At 47.7% G+C, this 19,066-nt stretch overlaps 7 protein-coding genes across 7 annotated transcripts; 3 read left to right on the forward strand and 4 right to left on the reverse strand.

Annotated features, from left to right (window-relative positions):
- Positions 1-207: 207 nt before the first annotated feature.
- On the reverse strand, positions 208-1,014 carry BHQ10_001665 (uncharacterized protein; the record flags this gene model as incomplete). Its single annotated transcript, XM_040873726.1, has 3 exons — positions 208-320; positions 378-453; positions 502-1,014. The coding sequence occupies 3 exons, from the start codon at positions 1,012-1,014 to the stop codon at positions 208-210; spliced, it is 702 nt and encodes a 233-aa protein (XP_040730170.1).
- A 541-nt stretch (positions 1,015-1,555) lies between these two features.
- Positions 1,556-2,782, forward strand: BHQ10_001666 (uncharacterized protein; the record flags this gene model as incomplete). The annotated part of the gene is made up of 3 exons (XM_040873727.1): positions 1,556-1,701; positions 1,774-1,961; positions 2,025-2,782. 3 exons carry the CDS (start codon positions 1,556-1,558, stop codon positions 2,780-2,782), a joined length of 1,092 nt encoding a protein of 363 aa, XP_040730171.1.
- Positions 2,783-2,992: 210 nt separating this feature from the next.
- On the reverse strand, positions 2,993-5,409 carry BHQ10_001667 (uncharacterized protein; the record flags this gene model as incomplete). The annotated part of the gene is made up of 3 exons (XM_040873728.1): positions 2,993-3,307; positions 3,362-5,262; positions 5,328-5,409. The coding sequence occupies 3 exons, from the start codon at positions 5,407-5,409 to the stop codon at positions 2,993-2,995; spliced, it is 2,298 nt and encodes a 765-aa protein (XP_040730172.1).
- A 710-nt stretch (positions 5,410-6,119) lies between these two features.
- On the reverse strand, positions 6,120-9,258 carry BHQ10_001668 (uncharacterized protein; the record flags this gene model as incomplete). The annotated part of the gene is made up of 2 exons (XM_040873729.1): positions 6,120-9,001; positions 9,063-9,258. The coding sequence occupies 2 exons, from the start codon at positions 9,256-9,258 to the stop codon at positions 6,120-6,122; spliced, it is 3,078 nt and encodes a 1,025-aa protein (XP_040730173.1).
- Positions 9,259-9,587: 329 nt separating this feature from the next.
- Positions 9,588-10,632, forward strand: BHQ10_001669 (uncharacterized protein; the record flags this gene model as incomplete). Its single annotated transcript, XM_040873730.1, has 5 exons — positions 9,588-9,603; positions 9,652-9,710; positions 9,808-10,094; positions 10,149-10,227; positions 10,276-10,632. 5 exons carry the CDS (start codon positions 9,588-9,590, stop codon positions 10,630-10,632), a joined length of 798 nt encoding a protein of 265 aa, XP_040730174.1.
- Positions 10,633-11,046: 414 nt separating this feature from the next.
- On the reverse strand, positions 11,047-11,498 carry BHQ10_001670 (uncharacterized protein; the record flags this gene model as incomplete). The annotated part of the gene is made up of 2 exons (XM_040873732.1): positions 11,047-11,131; positions 11,242-11,498. 2 exons carry the CDS (start codon positions 11,496-11,498, stop codon positions 11,047-11,049), a joined length of 342 nt encoding a protein of 113 aa, XP_040730175.1.
- A 604-nt stretch (positions 11,499-12,102) lies between these two features.
- Positions 12,103-17,339, forward strand: BHQ10_001671 (uncharacterized protein; the record flags this gene model as incomplete). Its single annotated transcript, XM_040873733.1, has 5 exons — positions 12,103-13,659; positions 13,717-13,812; positions 13,874-14,368; positions 14,420-14,681; positions 14,731-17,339. 5 exons carry the CDS (start codon positions 12,103-12,105, stop codon positions 17,337-17,339), a joined length of 5,019 nt encoding a protein of 1,672 aa, XP_040730176.1.
- Between the last annotated feature and the right edge of the window lie 1,727 nt (positions 17,340-19,066).

Genomic DNA, 19,066 nt, shown 5'->3' on the forward strand with positions numbered 1-19,066 from the left:
TTGGTTCTCGGCGTCGAGTTTCAGCGGTCCTGGCATGTTATGATACCTTTCTGTTTGTGCATAGTGTCACTAGCGTGGATCGATACCATACATAGCAACAATAATGAACAAACTTTCTGCAAAAGATCGTGTATGTAACCGGCGGTCCCTACAGTTGTGTATGCAAACGCGAAAAGGCTCAAAGTTTTATAGAGAGGGGGCTGTTTTTTAAAAGAACTTGACGCCCTTTTCGTCGTCGTTTCCGAATACCTGGGCTTTGCCGCCTTTGACGAGGACGTTTAGCGATTTGAGCATGACGTCGGCATCCATGCCGTGGAATTCTAACAAAGTAATTAGTTTCCAGTAAGAGCCTTTACGTGTCAAGGATCATGACATACCTTGCGATGTAGTAGCCTCTCCATGTATCAATTCATAAACCGTCAAAACGGTATTCTTCTGCGCCGTTTCCTCGACCTATTACTCCGTAAGCCAGAAATTCCATGAATCGTAGAGAGCACATACCCAGTCCGCAATCACCTTCGCCCACTCCTCCGGCCTCCTCCACCATATCCACGCAATCGTCTTCTCACTTCCCCCGGCCGCAGCGGCAGGAACCCATTCCGCTCTCCTCCCACCACCCCCATCTTCCTGTGACATCACCATCCAATCCACAATGGTCTTCGCCTCCTGTATTCCTACTCTTCTCCGCATTTTGGCATTATAGAATAACGGCGACTCAACAGCTTCAGTCAGCGACAGGCGGAATGTGCGGTGATACCGACACCAGTCGGAGATGAGGTTTGCCCAGCGACGCATCTGGGCTTGACGGGTTTGGGTGTTGGGTTGTAAGGTGAAGAAGGCGGGCCAGTCGTAGACGTCAGGGAATGTATAGCCGGAGGGGGATACTGTTCGGGGACGAGTTGAAGCAGAAGTATTGCTGGGTTCGCGGGATGAGATGGTGCTTGCTGGTGTGAGGACGTTAGCTGCCGTTGTGGGCGCGGAGAGGTATGAAGTTGCAGGCGAGTTGGTTGTCATTTTGTATTTTGTCTGGTTATATGTTCTTATATCGTTTAAACAGCATTCCGACTCGACTGAAGTAGGCGGTTGTGATGATGCCTAGTGCGGGGTGTCAAGTTGTGTTGATTGATATTGAGCATATAGCCAGTGTCCTTGCAAGAAAAGCTCTGTATGTAGATTGAGTTTAATTGACTAGAAGCTTGTGTAAAATTTCAAAAATTGAAGTCGGGATTTGTTATAGAGATTTGTGTAAGAGTTGAGGTTCAAGTTTTCAAAAATTGAAGTCGGGATTTGTTATAGAGATTTGTGTAAGAGTTGAGGTTCAAGTTGAAGCTGTAGAGTATATGAACGGTCCCCGCTCTAGCCTGTCCGCGGAGACCCACTACGTCAGATCAACCGCGAATTTTGACTTCATCTTTTTTTTTATCGTTCTTCAATCAAGTTGCCTTTGATCCCAATTGAGTATTCAAGACCTTGGAAAGCTTTCTCGTTACCTATAAACTACTGCGAATATCTTTGCTTCATCTCAATTCCTTCATCTAGGTCTGCAGCATACAAAATGCCTAGTAAACCCGTCCGTCGCAGGGACTACCTCAATACGCAAAAGACATTACGGGCAGAGGGCAGCACAATCGACCTGCCCAAGAAACGCTTCTATCGTCAGCGAGCACACGCCAATCCCTTTTCGGATTATGCTTTGGAATAGTACGTCTGCACCCTGTCCTGCTGCTTTGCGAAGCTGGTTGAATGTGAATCGATTTACTAACATGCTGATAGTCCCTTGTCCCCGGCCCATATGGACTGGGCGTCGCATTATCCCGCCTTCATAGACCCGGATGCGTCGAAGCTTACTTTGTCTGGTACACGAAAGCTTCTCAAGGATGTAGAGGTTGCTGATATCGGATGTGGGTTTGGTGGACTGTTGATCGGATTGGCGCCAGTGCTACCAGAGACGTTGATGGTTGGTATGTTCGACTGCGTCGACTCATACTATTAAACTACTTTGAGCTGACGGCCGTGTTTTCCAGGTCTGGAAATCCGAGGCCAAGTAACAGAATACGTCAAAGTCCGTGTCGCAGCTCTGCGCAACCAACAACTCAAACTCCGCACCGCCTCATCATCAACCTCAACGCCTCTCCCCACAGCAGAAGAGCCAGAAATCACAAGCAACGAGAACCATGAAGATCTCCCAGAAGACGCCCCCGCCCTCCCCGACAGCAACCAACAAGCTCAGACTTTGATCCCAGGCGGTTACCAAAACATCTCCGCCATTCGCGCCAACACCATGAAATTCCTCCCCCGATTTTTCGCGCACCACCAACTCTCAAAGATCTTTATTTGTTTCCCCGATCCACATTTCAAAGCCCGCAAACATAGACAACGCATCATCTCGTCGAGTTTGAATGCGGAATATGCGTTTGTGCTGAAACCTGGTGGACTCTTGTATACGATTACAGATGTGGAGGAGTATCATTATTGGGTTTTGAGGCATTTCGGGGTTTTGGACCATGCCAATCCCGCCACCTCTGAAAATGGCGCTGAGACTACAGCTCAGGAGAAAGGTAGTGCAGAGGAAGATGATGAAGATGAGGATGATGAGAATTCGGGTGTAGCACGTGTCAGGGAGTTGTTTGAGCGTGTATCAGATGAGGAGTTGGCGGCTGATGAGTGTGTAAAAGTCATGCGTGAAGAGACGGAGGAAGGGAAAAAAGTTGCCAGGAATAAGGGGCCTAAGTTTGTGGCTGTTTTCAGACGGTTGCCGGATCCTGACTGGTCTATGTCATAAACATCATAGGTATCAGAGAAAAAAATGTTATAGACGTGTATTCAACATTTGACAGAACTCTTATCCTTTGACCTGACCTAAATGCACCCCCTGAAAGGATTCAAAATGGACACTAAATCAAACCTCGTGAAACATCAACCGAGAATGCTCGTGCCTGTATATAAGATCGTACCCAACTTAAAAAACTAAACCAAACCCTTTTAGGTAGCATCACGCCTTCAACCGTCGAGCCTCGCAAGCCTCACATACAGCCAGTTGTACAGGACCACCTATAATCCGGCCCTTGGCAGTACGTTTCGGCTCGCCTTCCTTCACAAAGAATTTACCCTCAGGCCCAAATCCACCACCACAAGTATGACAGACGAAGCATTTGTCGTGCCATTGGCCGCCGAGTGCAGTGACGACAACGTCTTCGAGGACTGGGTGCTTGCAGCCGAGGCAGCGTGAAGCCGTGCGACGGGAGTGGCAGCGGAGACACCAGGCAAAGCCGTCTTTTTCGACGAATGGGGTTTCTTGCGAGAAAGGCTGTAAAAATTGTTAGTGGCTGAAAACTTAAATTAGGGAGATCAATGGACGTACGTCACCGCATTCAGCACAGAAGAAATGACCAACGTGCCATTCAGCACCACACGCAACAACAACCTCTCCTTCAATCGGAGTCTTGCAGCTCTTGCACCGCGGGCTGAACAGTTCGTGAAAGTCAAGATGGCAGTAGAATCGCAAGACACGAGCCTCGTCGTCTTCAGGCGAAGCTTGAGATAGTCTCTCTTCTCGCTTGGCGTCTGGTTCTTGATAGAATGCGACGCATTCAAGACCTGTGCCGCAGTGGTAACAAGAAAAGCATTCAGGATGGAATCGGGACCCAGCGGCTGTGACGACTCGGCCTTCAATGGGCAACACACAATTTGTGCAGGTTGCAGTAGGGACGCCGGCTCTGGTAAAGGGAGAATACCATTTGCCTTGGGAAGTTGGTTGCATCCCTTGAGGGTTGTCGAACTTGCGGCGTCTAGATGCAACAGACTCAGTCGCTCCGGCGGTTTCTAATTTGGGTGGTTCAACAGCAATGGACGGGACATCTTCCTTCGGATCATCGGGGAAATTGATGGTTGGAACACCGTCTGATGCGTCAACAACGTTGATAACAGGAGGACCGTCTCGGGAGTTGTTCTTTTCCTCAGGAGGCTCCCATGACGGATCAAAGCTAACAATAGGCTGGCCTGGCCGGTCACTGACGGCCGTAGGCATTGGCAGCTTCTCACTTCGGTCCTTGAGTCTCATGCTCGTAGCTGCTCTGATGTCGTCACTTCGAACTTCTATCCCATTCTTCATGCGCACCTCTTCTTCCTCTTGTTCTTCTGCCTCGTCTTTCTTCTTTGACTCTCGATTCGGCTGTATAGGTGCATTCGTCGTATATAGAGGATTTCGTGTCTGAGTTGGCGGATTTTTATATATATCGACCTTATTTTTTCTGTCAAAAGGAGAGTTTCTTATTCGAACGGGAGGATTTGCGCCTTGCGGTAAAGAATTTCTAGGCTTGACTTTCAGAGCAGACCGCACATTTGTAGATGATGTCTGGCCGTGCGTCTGCATGCTCGAGTCCTCCGGCTCTTCATATATCGAGTCTTCGGGATTTCGGAAGATACCCTTCGAAGACTCGTTGCTCACCGTCCTTGTCCGTGGCGCTACACGGTGTGTCTCAGGTGAACCATCTTCAGAGGGCAGGGCGAAATTGACTCTTCCCTTCTTCTTTATACTGTCCTTCGTAGATGCGTTTGAGCTTGTTGGTGACTGCGCCTCTTCGTGACTCCCAGATTCCGACAGAGACTTCCTGTGATTGTAGGCAGTATCGGCACCAGGCACGGTCTGGCTCCTGGCATGACTCCCCTTCTCTAAGTGTTGTCGGAATCGATTCGTGCCGTGTAGGTCTGGATTGCGATAAGCAGCGTGTGGGTTTTTGTAGGCGGCCCCTGGGTTCTGATGTTCCCAAACCAACTTCGTAGCTTCATCCTGCGCAGCAGAATGCAAACGTTCCTCGTCCTGCAAATCCATCTCCTGCAGCGCATCCCGTAGCGAGCGCGCTTCTTGCTTCTCCATCCAGCGCGAGCCGCTCTCACGATAAACTGCACCAGGCGACACGGGACCTTCATACTGCGAAGTGATTCTGGCGCTAGGCGCATAGCTCGAGTCTACAGAGTAGCCATTTGGCTGCTGAACCAAGGGACGTCCCGCGGAGCTGCCGCGGTTCATGTCCGAAGATCGCCTGCTATTCGACATGGCGCTTGCTGAACGAGGGTACGGGTCGGTAGGCGATGGTCCGTTGGCCGGGGAATCGCGCCATTCGTTCATCGACAACGCGGATGCGGCCCGTGGATGAGGTTCTTCGGGAACCTTGGACACGGAGGTGGTGGAACGCGATGGGAGAGGACGAGAACCATTTGGTCTAGAGGGACGACTGGAGCGAAGATCTTTCAAGTAGCTGGCTATATGTGATGCGCACTCGATATTAGGGCCATGTGTGGTGACGCGACTGGTTGCGAGAACTCACCAACTTGGTCATCGGACATATAAGTCGGTCCCGGAGGACTGACTTTCCTCGACGAGTCTTTCATGCGGTTTCTGTGTATCATGGTTGCGTTCGATAACTGTGGAATGCCACTGTGCTTCACAGTCCAATCGATGGCAGATCGAGAAATGTGAGGGAGCCGGCGGATAAGCGCAGTCGATGTGTTTACATACAAGCCTCGGGGAGAGCCGACGATCTGGGCCCGACCTCCACAATGCGGGCGGGCTATTGATAACAGGTTTACTCCCACAACTTGAGCAATTGCCCGCAGAAAGAGTCAAATTGAATATAAGGATTGGGCGAAGTGCTTATTGTATGGTGTGAGTCAGAATCGAAATGGTGAATCGTCAGAGATTAAGAGTGTTCTGGAAGTTGGAGACTGGCTGGGCTGGCAGGGAAGGAGGAAGCTATGACCATCTGACAACAAAGCATCGCATCCACTGTTTATGCTTATCGCCAGCAGAGCTTCAGGATTGATCTCTGGGACAACCAGACACTCGGGAGGCTAATGCTCAGATAGATCATGAAGAAGGAGAATTATTGTCTACATCTGATAGAGCGTATGGAGTACAAATTAAGGTGAATCGTATTAATCATCAATAAAAGAGCCCGGAACGGACGCAAAACAGATCGTCGCGCGGCCAACCGCGGGGCGGCCCTAACATACGGTATGACGAAGGTAATAATACCCGATCTGTATTACTGCCCTACACGTCCGAAGTTGACTCATCCTCTCATTGACTTGTCAGCTATCTCATAATATTATCAATCACACTATACTTTTCCTAGAATGAGCATCCGCACTTTGCGTTTGCCAGCACCACGTCCGCCTTCTTCCTTGACCGAGCTGACATTCACCTGGACTCTCTCAAACAACTCAACCATCAGAGATCTTTCAGTCTCTGGATGGGTCTTGTCCCACACGCGTAGAGTGTACTCTTCAGCATCATATTCGCTCTCCCGTCGGTGGGCAACCTCCCTCATCTGTTCAGGATCGTGCACGTTAGGTAGTACCTTCTCTCCAGGCAGCATAAAATCTTCCAATCGCACAATGCCCTCGATACCGAATCGAGGAACAAAGACAACCACGCCGTTCTCAAAGACTCGCATGATGTAAGCCTCTTCATCGACACCGAGGTTCTTGTCATTGCCCTTGTTCTTAGCCATCATCTCACCCCGAGCCTTCAGTGCTTGGCCGACATAGTATTCAATACTGGCTCTGCCCGCGAACTGCGCATTGCGATGACGGAAATTGATATTTTTGCAGACGTCCTCTAGCTGACTTCGTCGACTAAGACCTTCAGCTGAAGTATATCCAATCGCGGCAGCAAGTTGTCGATGGACGACAAGATCGGCATAACGACGGATAGGAGACGTGAAATGTGTATAGATAGGTGAAGCAAGTCCATAATGTCGGAATTCAGCTTCGGCGTGTTGACCGGCAGTAAAGTACTCGGCTGAAGTCATACAACGAGTGGCCAAGATACGGACCAAGGTGTTGAAAAATGGATTCTTAGGGTCAACACACTTATCAAGCGAATCGGCCAAAGCTCCTGAGCTAGAAACATCGAGATTAAGGCCTCGCTTCTTCTGAAGCTGTGCAGCCAACTGTTCGAAATTTTGAGGAGGAGGTGAGGCGTGCCTTCGTAATAGGGCGGTTTGAGGGAATGCGCTGTAGATCTTAGAAGCGACTGTGATGTTGGCGAGAAGCATGAACTCTTCGACAAGACTATTTGTCGCCAGATGCGCCTTTGTCTTGACATCAGTGAGCGGGTCGTTGAGTTCCGACTCGGTTTCAATTCGAATCTCAGGAGATGCAAGGTTCAAAGCACCTGCATCCATACGTTTTTGCCGTAGGATTTTGGAAAAATGTAAAAGTGTGCGCATGCTTTGCGTCAAGTCATCAGTCTGAGACGCGTCGTCAATTCGTAACTGGGCCTGCTCGTAACTGAATGCCTCCCGTGATCGAATAACAGACTTTGTGAAATCAGAAGACACAACCTCTCCATTGGGTGTCATCTCCCAGATGGTAGAAAACGCAAAACGTTCTACATATGGTTTGAGAGAGCACAGATCAGTTCCCAAGAGCATTGGAAGCATGTCAATTCTCTTATCCACCAGATAGACAGTGGTTCCACGTAAACTTGCTTCCAAGTCCATCGCATTGTTTGGCTTGACAAAATTGGATACGTCGGCGATATGAACACCCACTTCGTAGTTTCCGTTCGGCAAGAGGCGTGCATGTAAAGCATCATCAATATCTTGACATCCAGGAGGGTCAATACTGCAAACTAGTAGATCTCGTAAGTCTCGTCGTTTTTGCCAACCAGGGTGATCCATATTTGTCGGAACCCTCCAGTCGTGGCCTTCGGCAGGCAAACAATCCAAGACCACTTTTGGGAATGGTCGATACTGCACATCATACTCAAGTAGCAGGGCTTCTGTTTCTGCGGCCTTTGTTTCTAACTCTCCTAGTGATCGCACAAAGTGGCCGGTAGGATACCGAGAATCGCGATCCCAGCTGTCCACGGTCACAAGAATTCGTTGACCGAGAAGCTCGGCTGCTTGCCGGGTTCTGATTCGAATCTTGGGTATACGCTTGTCCATGGGAAGCACAAAGACGGTTTGCTGACGCCTTCCTGAATTACCCTGGAGTGACGTCGATGATGCATCGACGTGCCCAACATATTGGCGCCAGTTTCGCTTGACGATGCCCACAATTCGAGCAGTTGGCTGGGCTTTTCCCTCGGCGACTGTACCATGGGCTTTCTTTACTTCCTCCTGAAGAGCTCTCTTTTCCCTCTCGTTCACAATAACTTCTGTCTCCTCACTGTCCGGATTCTCATTTTTGGTGACTGCTTCTTCATCTATGATCTTTGAAGACGGCGACTTCCACTGATCTTTCGGAAGCACTTCGACGACAACTACATCGCCAGAGACGGCTCGGTTGCTGTTGTCACGCCCAAGAATGAGCAGCGATTTCTCAAACGCAGGCACCTTCACAGACCCTTCCAAATAATTGTAAGGTGAAATGTTGAATATGCCTTGGTGCAATGTTCCTGCGCGTACACCCGTCATCATTTTTGACATTGTATAGTATTCCGGGTAGAAAAATTCTGTTCTCTTTCCTCTCTCCTCACGAGAATCATTAATCATGTCAATCAGAGTATCAGAGTCCTCAAGACCTGACACATAAGCAGCGAGTGACAGAGCTACAACGCCTTCCTCTTTCGCTTTGCGGAGATTCTCTTTATCATCAGTGAGTACAACAATTGCCGGAATACTTTTGCCTTTAGCGGCTTGACGGAGATGTTCAGTATACCACTTTGCGACAGCGCGCACAGCTCGGTCATTTCGGTCATTGATGGATTCATCATTCTGTCGGCGAACGTAGGTCTCAAGTCGAAATTCATTGAAGAATAGGTAGAATCGTTTCTCATCGGACTTGATAAGGGAAATAAGACGGTTGTAGAGGGGTAGCGAAAGATTTCGGAGCTCTTCCAAGACGGTTTGTAGAATTATCACGTCATAGAATGCGCCAGTGTGCTCGAAAACATCCATCCCATTCAACAATGCATTTGTATCCGGAATAATATAATGGCCTTGTGGGAAGGCTTTCGTACCGGCAGGGCGATCGGAGAGAACGAATGGTGCGACTATTTTGAAGATAAATGTCAATGGCAGATTCTATATAACCGTAAAAAGAGAATCACTCACTATTTCCACTCGCATCTGCTGGTGCATAGGTCGCACATATTGTACATAACTGCGAAGAGCATGGGATATCTTGTCTTAGGTATAATTCGCGAACGATTTTCTGAACCTTGCCGCTTTTTGTCGACCTGATGAAGACTTTGCTGGATACATTCTGAGCCTGTGGGTTCGAGGAAAAGTCTCTTCGTAGACTTTTCATTTTGACTGAAAATAGGAAACTGCCCGACAGTTCTTCTTTCTTGAAAAAGGTTGGGCTAGCTCGAAATGAGCTTTGTCTTGCGATGGACTAGCACGGCTTGTCGTCGTCAGATGAAGCAAAAAAAGGCAAGTGCGGAAGTCGACTTGGATCTGCAAAGCTTATCGGCCGGCTTCAATCACCTTATCGTTATCGCTCTCGCACGCCATGGAGAATGCCCTCATTCATCTATCTCACTTGTATATATTTATATAGCATTTTGTTGACACTATCGAGGATTCATCAATCGATTAATTCTATTATATCTGCATATGACTCATAGCGACAACAAAATGGTGAAAATTGCACGTATTTTACCTCGATCCTTGCTTCAGATAACTCGCTGACACATCCCAGGCGATAGGGCAGCTATGCTCAACAGCGAGCATGGCACACAACCTCGCTCAGTGTCAGACGTTAGTGAAAAAAGCCGTAGCTGCAGGGGCCAAGGTAATATGACTTCAAGTCGACTCATCGCAGCAATTTGGCGATTTGATCTCACAGAAAAGATAGGCGCTCTTTCTCCCCGAAGCTACCGACTATATTGCATCTTCGAGCGCTGAAAGTGTGTCACTAGTGCGCTCCGTACAACAAAGTGAATTTGTTCTTGGTCTTCAGAAAGAGGCTAGGAATGCAAAGTTTCCTATTAATGTGGGTATTCATGAGCCTGCCCAAGGTGGTATCAAGGTGAAGAATACCTTGATTTGGATTGATGAGCACGGAGAGATTGTGCAACGGTATCAGAAGATACATCTCTTTGATGTTGAGATTAAGGATGGCCCGACACTCAAGGAAAGCGCGTATGTGTATTGCAAAGATGGGCATCATTATTTGACCTAACCCATGCAAAATAGGAGCGTTGAAGCAGGTACCCAAATCCTCCCACCATTCGAAACCTCTGTGGGACGAGTTGGTCTTGCGATCTGCTTTGACGTGAGCTGAACTGACCACACCTATTTTTTCGTGCTAACGACTGGACAGCTACGATTCCCTGAGATCTCCATAGCTCTAAAGCGCCAGAATGCGCAGCTCATAACCTTCCCATCAGCCTTCACTGTACCTACAGGACAAGCACATTGGGAGGCTCTTCTCCGTGCTCGTGCCATTGAAACACAATCATATGTCATCGCTGCGGCACAAGTAGGAGCACATAATGAGAAGCGAAGAAGCTATGGAAACTCAATGATAGTTGATCCATGGGGCCAGGTGGTTGCGAAGCTGGGAGGAGAATTCAAGGAGCCTGAAATTGCGACTGCTGATATCGATTTTGATTTGATTGATAAAATCAGGAAAGAGATGCCTTTGCTGCGTCGGACTGATATCTATCCTGAGGTATGATCGTTGCTATGGGAAGCCACTTCTAAGTATCTTGACGTTCCAGGCTGATATACATATACGAGCACTATATCTCTGAATAGTTACCTTTGGTAATACATATTTAGACAAGCAGACATTGCTATGTTGACACAACCCGTTCACCACCTCTATGTTGTCAGTGTTTCTCAGTAATACATGTAGTACGCTGCCCCCAGCTAAAATAACGAATTTTCACATAACACATGCTAAACAAGTCATATTACGGAAGCGGAAAAGGAAAGGAATAAAAACGTGTCTATCAACGTGACCCAGCCATCTTTGATATGACTGCGGTACAGCAGATCAGAAAAGATAATGGAACCGATCTTTTATGTACAGCGCAGTATAACATCATGGAAAACAAAATAATTTAAAAAGGCTCACCGAGATCGATTCTTATTTCTGAGCCTTCTCGGGGTCCTCCAAGATACCCTCTGCTTCCAATCGTCGGCGAGCCTCCTCCAAGGCCCATGTTTGTATCCTGCATGACAAGCGTTAGCAACTTTGCCTCCATTCGATGACTTCAATTGTACGCATGTGTTGTAATTATGTCCACGAACAAACAGTCGAATGACTCGAAGGAAGACTCACGAGGTGTCCGGCTTGAAGACATATGCAACACCAGCAGCGACCAAGCTTCCAATAAATCCAAAGTACCAGATATTCTCCCAACCTTCCTTCACATACTTCTGACCGGGCTTGACGCCGAAAAGCCAACCACTGGGGGGGTCGTAATGGTTTCCATGATCGGCAGAGCGAAGACCGCTTTGTGTTGAGAAAGCGCGGCTAGTCTGTGGTGTGCGCAATAGGCAACGAGAGCGGAGAGCGATGGATGTAGCTTGACGCATTGTGAACGATGCTAGCGAAACTGGAGTAGCGTCAAGGGTGTGAGTGCAGAGATGAGTTCGGTAGAACGACCTGGGCGGTGCGGGCCGAGTTCTTCAGGCGGTACGACGCTTCAGTAAAGGCTGGAAGCGATTTTCGTTAGATAAAGAAAGTAATTGAACGCCCTTGATGGGTTTTCTTATGGGCTTGTGGGCGACAACTTCTGGTAGTCGCTCGGGTTGATTGGGTTGACGTTGGAAGTAGCAGTGGCCGAAATTGAAGCTAACGTAGGAGGTTTCTCCGAAAAGGCTGGACCGTTGATGCCTTACAGGACAGGCATCAGTTATGCCTTGTTGCCTCAGGCAACAATAGCCCATCCAATCTACGCGGAAAGACGCGTTTTCGTGTCGAGGGCGACAACAACCATACACCACCGTTTCAATGCGAGTCCTTACTTGGATACAACAAACCTACACATAGGCAATTGGCAGGTTTTATTTACAATGATCTGTATAATCTAGACACGGAATATCGAGGCAAGTGTTTTCCATCCGCGTCACTATATGGAATGTTGACATCGCTAACTCCATCTTGTAGATAGTAGTGTCACAGCTACATACGTCCATCATGACCACGAAACAAAATCCTTACGTTTCAGCTAGCTCAAAGTCGAAATTGAACAACTTTCAATATGTTCCTACCAACAATGATGCAATTCCCAAGAAGAGTTCGTCAAAGAAATCCGCCCAAGCTATCGCCAATGCCGACAAGGAAAACCATAAATCATGGATAAATGGTGTGATGGAACCACCCAAGTCTCCAGTAAAATCTCCAAGCAAGTCTCCCGGCAAGGCCTTGCCGTCGACACAGACCAAAGAAACGAAGCCCTTGAGTGAATGTCCCAAAACGCCGGCCAACAGAATTCCTCTAGCCGACCTGATAAGCAACGCGGAAGATGTGATGGTTATGCCTTCGGGACAAGAATTGACGCCCGATGATTATGTATCATGGCAACCAGCTCCTCCTCGCAGTTCAGCTACGCGACGTGGAACAAGCAGTCGAAGTAAAAAGCGTCGACACAGCTCGTCTCCAACAAGTTCGCCGCTTAAAGATGGTACTTCGAAGAAGCCAAAGGGGTCATTCGATATGAAGAACTTTCAACGTCTTTTGAAAACACCCCAGACCGATATGGCAACCGATCTATGGAATAAATACATTGGCCAAAGCAAACTGGAAGGAACACTGGATATACCGACAAAGTTCACAAACTTACCCTCATCGCCTCAAACTCCCGCGTCGCAGAGAACAGGACGGGACTCTTCGGCCTTGCGCAGGTCGGTCAGTTGCAATGTTGACTGGCCTTCATCCAAGACAAAAAGACGAAGAGTTGAGGGCGTTGATGGCGCTCGCACAGCCCGAGATATCTTTTCTCGGTCAAAAAGCAATGTTCTGGACTCTGGAAGCTCAACCAAATTGAGCTTTCTGTTGAACAAGATTCAAGATACGTTAGCAAGCACGAAACCAAATCCCAAGATAATGCCGCCTTCATCACCACCGCCTCCTCTTCACGATTATGTGCGGGAAGACCTCTCTCCATCGCCATCCAAGAAGCAGCAGTCCAAGCCTGCTAGCCGGCGCCACATTCCAGAGGTAACTATGGAGGAAAAAGTTCCTTGGGATCGACCACAAATAATTCAAAAAACTCACAACCTAAAATCATCATCTTCAGATTTTGGTGATGATGATTTGGATGATGATCTTCTGGCATTAGTGAACTCGTCGACATCACCAATTATGGATTCCGGCCACGAAGACAATGCGGTAGTCGACAACAATGCTCCACAACATTGGTTAGTTGAACAAAGTAACCAGCCAGATTTACCGAAATACGAACAACCACCTTCGAAAGACGACGATGATGACGAATTTGATGACGGTGTTGAGTTCGGAGAGGGTATTGAAGAACTGCTCACACAGTATGAGAAACAAGCACCTGAAATACAGAAACAAGCGTTACCCCAACCTAGTCGAAACTTGAGCCATGAACAGCCCATGATGAAAGTTTCACCAGACACGATCACACGAAATGCCGGCATTTCAGATGAAAACTCTCTCTCGGATGATGAATTTGAGGATGATCTGGACCTCAACAATGTTCTTCAAGAGATGGAACACCAATCAGAAGTCGGTTTTCCTTAGCTTATTTATATATTAGATACTTACTATGATATATGTGAATAGAAACCTAAAGCTAAACAAGCTATCAAACGCTACCTCATTGTACAGATTGCTGAAAGCACGTATACAACTCAGAAAGGGTTTGAACAACCAGAACAGGTCAGTGAAAGTATTTACTTCCTACTTGAAGCCAATTTGTAACTCACCATAAAATCATTAGGTGCTTTCCGTGATGGACGAGAAAACAAGTACTCAAAAGGTCATCATTCTTCGGGAATCATGGGCCGACAGTCCCTGCACGAAAAATTCCTACATCCATCTGATCGGCGATTACGACCATAAAGACCAATGCATAGTGGACAACGCTCACAACATGATCATCCTTCATCCGGACCACCTCATCTCGGCTACCGTCGTCGCTGACGCCATTACTTGTCAGAGACGCGCCGTCCTACAGGATCGAATCAAGGCTACCTCTGATATCAACAAGCCTCAGGTGTATGGTCATATTCTCCACGAAGTCTTTCAGGAAGCCATGAAAGTCAATCAATGGGATCTGCAGTCAATGAGAACATTGGTCGAGCGGATTCTTGTTCAGTATGTGGAGAGTTTGTATGCGATTCACGTTAGTATGATTGAAGCTGTGGAATATGTGATGAGCAAGGTGCCTGAGTTGAAGGCATGGGCAGACATTTTTCTTCGTCCCAAGCCGGATGTAAGTGCCTTCCACCACTGTGTAAGAGAGCATAAGTTGATACAATTACAGGCTGAATGCATGGTTGAAGACCGTAATGGATCCAAAGCCAATCTCAGTATCAACAAATTGCTCGAGGTTGAGGAACATGTTTGGTCTCCAATGTACGGGCTTAAAGGCAATGTCGATGCAACTGTGCAAGTAGCTTACAACGATGGCGGCAACCAAAAGACATTGACTATTCCTCTGGAAATGAAGACGGGMAAAAAAGACMCCAGCCATAGTCACCGAGCACAGACTTCATTGTATACACTTTTGCTTTCTGACCGTTACGGTAAGTCTCGACTGGGTAGATGTTGGAAAACGTGTGCTGATTTCTCTAGATGTCGAGGTTACTTTTGGATTGCTTTATTACTTGGAAATGAAGAAAATGTTTCGGATCAGGGGCATCCGTCATGAACTCCTACAGATGATCCAAGAACGAAACCGGCTGGCGGGKTTCATACGGGAAAAAATGGAATTACCGCCAATGATACAACGAAAACATCTCTGCAACCAGTGCTATTCAAAGACAGCTTGCTTTGTATATCACAAACTAGTTGATGATGGCAACGGTGAGACCAGTGGGCTTGGCCCGAAATTCGACGAGGTGGTTGGCCATTTAGACGCGCGTCATTCAGAATTTTTTAAGAAATGGGACAATCTTCTAACTCTGGAAGAAAAAAATATGATGAAGTTCAGACGCGAGTTGTGGACAATGACCAGCACAGAGCGAGAACCTCTTGGGCGTTGTTTCAGCGGTGTGGTCATTGAGCCTGGTTCTGCCTATGAGGATCCGAGCGGCTCAAAAATCAATCGCTATAGGTACAACTTTGTCAAGTCAAAAACAACACCTGGATTTTCTTTTACGGAGTCTCAGATTACTGTGGGTGAGCCCATCGTCATCTCCGATGAGAAGGGTCACTTTGCCTTGGCCAATGGCTATGTTGTGCGTACCAGTCCAAAGAGGATCTCGGTTGCTGTTGACCGCAGACTTCACAATGCGCGCGTCAGATGCAAAGATTTTGATGCAGAGCGCAATCAGAGCTTCAAGGGTATTATGGAAGTTGGACAAGGCAGCAGTTCAGAATACCCAGAGGAACAAATGGTGTACCGTCTCGACAAGGATGAATTCAGCAATGGCATGGCTACGATTCGAAATAACCTCGTCAGTCTGATGGAGAACTTCTCCATGTCTATACCTCTGAGGAAGGTTATCATCGAACAGAAGACACCTGAATTCAAGGAGCCGTCTTCGTCCGCAGAGGCAATTTTCAGCTCGTCTCAGGCAAACCTCAATATTGATCAGAAACAAGCAATCGATAAAGTCATGAGTGCAAAGGATTATGCTCTTATTCTTGGTATGCCGGGTACTGGAAAAACCACCACTATCGCTCATATCATTCGGGCCTTGGTCTCGCAAGGGAAGAGTGTGCTGTTAACGTCTTATACCCACACTGCCGTCGACAATATTCTGCTCAAGATCAAGAACGACAATATCCGGACTCTTCGTCTCGGGGCTGTTGCAAAAGTGCATCCAGAGGTACAACAGTTTGTCGACCTCGCAGCCATCCTGAAGAAGACGATTGAAGAGTTGCAAGAATCCTACCAAGAATCGAAAGTAGTGGCGACAACTTGCTTGGGCATCAATCACCCGATTTTCAACGAGCGTATATTTGACTATTGTATTGTCGACGAGGCTTCTCAAATCACGCTACCTGTTTGCCTGGGCCCGATCCGAATGGCAAAGACCTTTATTCTTGTGGGTGATCACTATCAGTTACCACCACTTGTTCAGAACAAGGCTGCTCAAGAGGGTGGTCTGGATGTGAGCTTGTTCAAGCTCTTGTCTGATGCGCAGCCTTCATCTGTTACGAACCTCGAGCACCAATACCGCATGTGTGAAGAGATCATGTTGCTATCCAACACACTTATATACTCCGGACGCCTGAAATGCGGCAGTTTCGAGGTTGCTTCACGATCCGTCAAATTGCCGAATCTGCAGAATGCTATCAAGACCCATCACGTCACTTCGCTCGCAGATATAGCCTCCGGCCGCTGCCCCGGCCCAACTCGATCTCGCTGCTGGCTCAGCGACCTCCTCTCCCCCGCCGCAAAGACCCTCCTCGTCAATACCGACACCCTCTCCAACCGCGCTCCCGAGACTCTGGTCGGCTCCCGCCTCACAAACACCAGCGAAGCAATTCTTTGCGTCCAACTCGTGCAATCCCTCATCTCATCCGGCATATCGCCCCGCGACATCGGCGTAATAACATTCTACCGCAGCCAACTCTCCCTACTCCGACAATCTCTAAGACAACACTCCTCCGAACTCGAGATGCATACAACCGACAAGTTCCAGGGCAGAGACAAGGAAATCGTGATCCTGAGCTGTGTGCGCAGCAACGGCGAGAAACAAGTCGGCGATCTACTGCGGGACTGGCGCCGTATCAACGTCGCATTCACCAGAGCGCGCACGAAGTTGTTGGTGATTGGGAGTAAATCCACCCTCAGAGACGGGAACGAGTTACTACAGAAATACGTTGAGCTCATGGAGTCGAAGCAGTGGGTTTATGATTTACCTCGCAACGCATTGCAGGACCATGTCTTTGAGTCCCTTGAGGATGGCGCAGGAATGTTTTCGCCTACACAGCGGAGAAGTATTCAGTACAATAACGTCAAGACCTCGCCTTCACCGATAAAGAGGTCGATGAACGACATACGAATGACGCCGGACAAGAACCTCAAACGGAAATATATCAATGGACCTGGATCACCGACTGGTCCAGGGGGAAAGAGTCCATTAAGTCCAGCCGCGCAGCAGCGCAAGATTATCAAACGAGAGAAGAAGATGAAGACGCCTGAGAAAAGGGGTAACAGAGTCCCGGGTGTGGAGAAGCTTGTGCATAAAAGGCCTGTTCTGCAGGATTTGTTGAATGAGTTTATGGGATGATAGGTATGGAGTTAAGGATACGCATTTGTTTTGGGGTATTGGATTACCATGGTTTGGTTGTGTGGGCATCTTGTACTGGGACCCTTGAAGGGATATCGTTTACTAGACTTGGCATGGTATAGATGTAGGTAAATAATGATATTAGTCATGAAATAGAATCGTGTGCAACTATTCGAAGTTCACCACGTTCCTCATATCGGGAGAAGGGTTGGCGTCAAGGCCATCTGCCTTGGTCGATGTCTTGACCCTGGAAGTCTGCATGCACTGCCAGTCTGAGCTATAACATGGCTCCAAAGCCTACTTGGATTATCTTTTGCTTGAATTAACCACAAAATTTTGAAATGTCGATACCTCCATAGTAGTCATCCCACAAAAACCAATCAAATACGTGGTCTGACGTTGGCCCGTGGAAGTATGTTGGTTCATCTTCCATTTTGCGGCCTGAATGATGGAGATTAGAAGCATGGATCTCGGCTTCGAGTATCCGTGATGTAACATCCATGTCGACCGGTAAACAATTCAAGTAATTCATCATGTTGAAATTACCTAGATCTGTGCCAGTCAAATCATCCCACGGCTGTGCAACATGCTCATCCATCCCGAGGCCATTGGGCTGTTGGTATGCATCGTCTTCGGCAGCAGGCTCTGTTGAGTTACTATGGTTGTGGTGGATGTGAGACTGAGCAAGTCGCAGGAATACAGTAGCAGTATGCTGAAGCTTGGAGCATACACCAGCTAGAAGCCTCATTTGGGTTCTCATCTGGGAGTAGTAGGTTACTGACGTGTTAAGTAGATGTAGATCCTGCTCAAGTGTCGGGTACGGGCCAGATTGATGGACGATGTTCTCAAAGATCACAAAGAAAGGAACGAACGGATAATAGAGAAGCTGCCAAATAACCCCGTTGTATACCGAGCTCCAGTTCGATACTAAATCTGGAAGAAGGGAAATTGCTTCGCGAGCACAAGACAAACGCAGATTTGAGGTCCAGCCAGTTTTCAGTAATATAATCAGCACGTGCAAGTATTGAAATTTGATATTACAGATTCCCAAATTCATTTCACGGGTTTTCTTGGTATCTGATAAGATACGCTCGTTGTCCATAGCCTGCGTCAATACCTGGTCTCGAGAGTTGGTCATCTATACCATACGGAAACAAAGATTCATATATGAGAAGATGGTTGCTTACCATATTTGCGTTTGAAAACCAAGTGTCTAGTTTTATTCGCATGGTATCTCTAGCTTCTTCGGAATGACCCACGGTCAAAAGATCCAAGACATCGCCCACCATCTTCGCAAACTCAACAGTATTTTGAAACAGCAAAGCACCAAATGTGGAGCTTTTATTTTGCTGCTGGTTGGTATCATGAGGACAGAACTTGAGCATATATTGTTCGTCAGGCAGCGGGACGTGGCGGTAAAGGGAAATAGGGAGAAAAGCTGGCCGGCCAAATGCGAGAGCACAGGACTTGTCAAGCGTGAATAGCATCCAAAACAGACACAACCTGTGCTGTGAATCGTCCAATAATGTATCATTGCTGGCTTCTACATGCAATCCCAAAGCTTCGGCCTGGCGGCATGCCTGGCTTAACAGCATCCAAGACACGTTGGGTGCAGCAAAATCTTCACCGTGCACAGATAGCAATGTCAAAGCTTGAACATTCGCAATACATGGTTCAAGGAAAATTCGGCTATCGTTAAGGGCCAGTCGAGCATTCTTTCGGAGTTT

Source organism: Talaromyces amestolkiae, assembly GCF_001896365.1.
Source record: "Talaromyces amestolkiae strain CIB chromosome Unknown scaffold2.1, whole genome shotgun sequence".
Classification (NCBI taxonomy): domain Eukaryota; kingdom Fungi; phylum Ascomycota; class Eurotiomycetes; order Eurotiales; family Trichocomaceae; genus Talaromyces; species Talaromyces amestolkiae.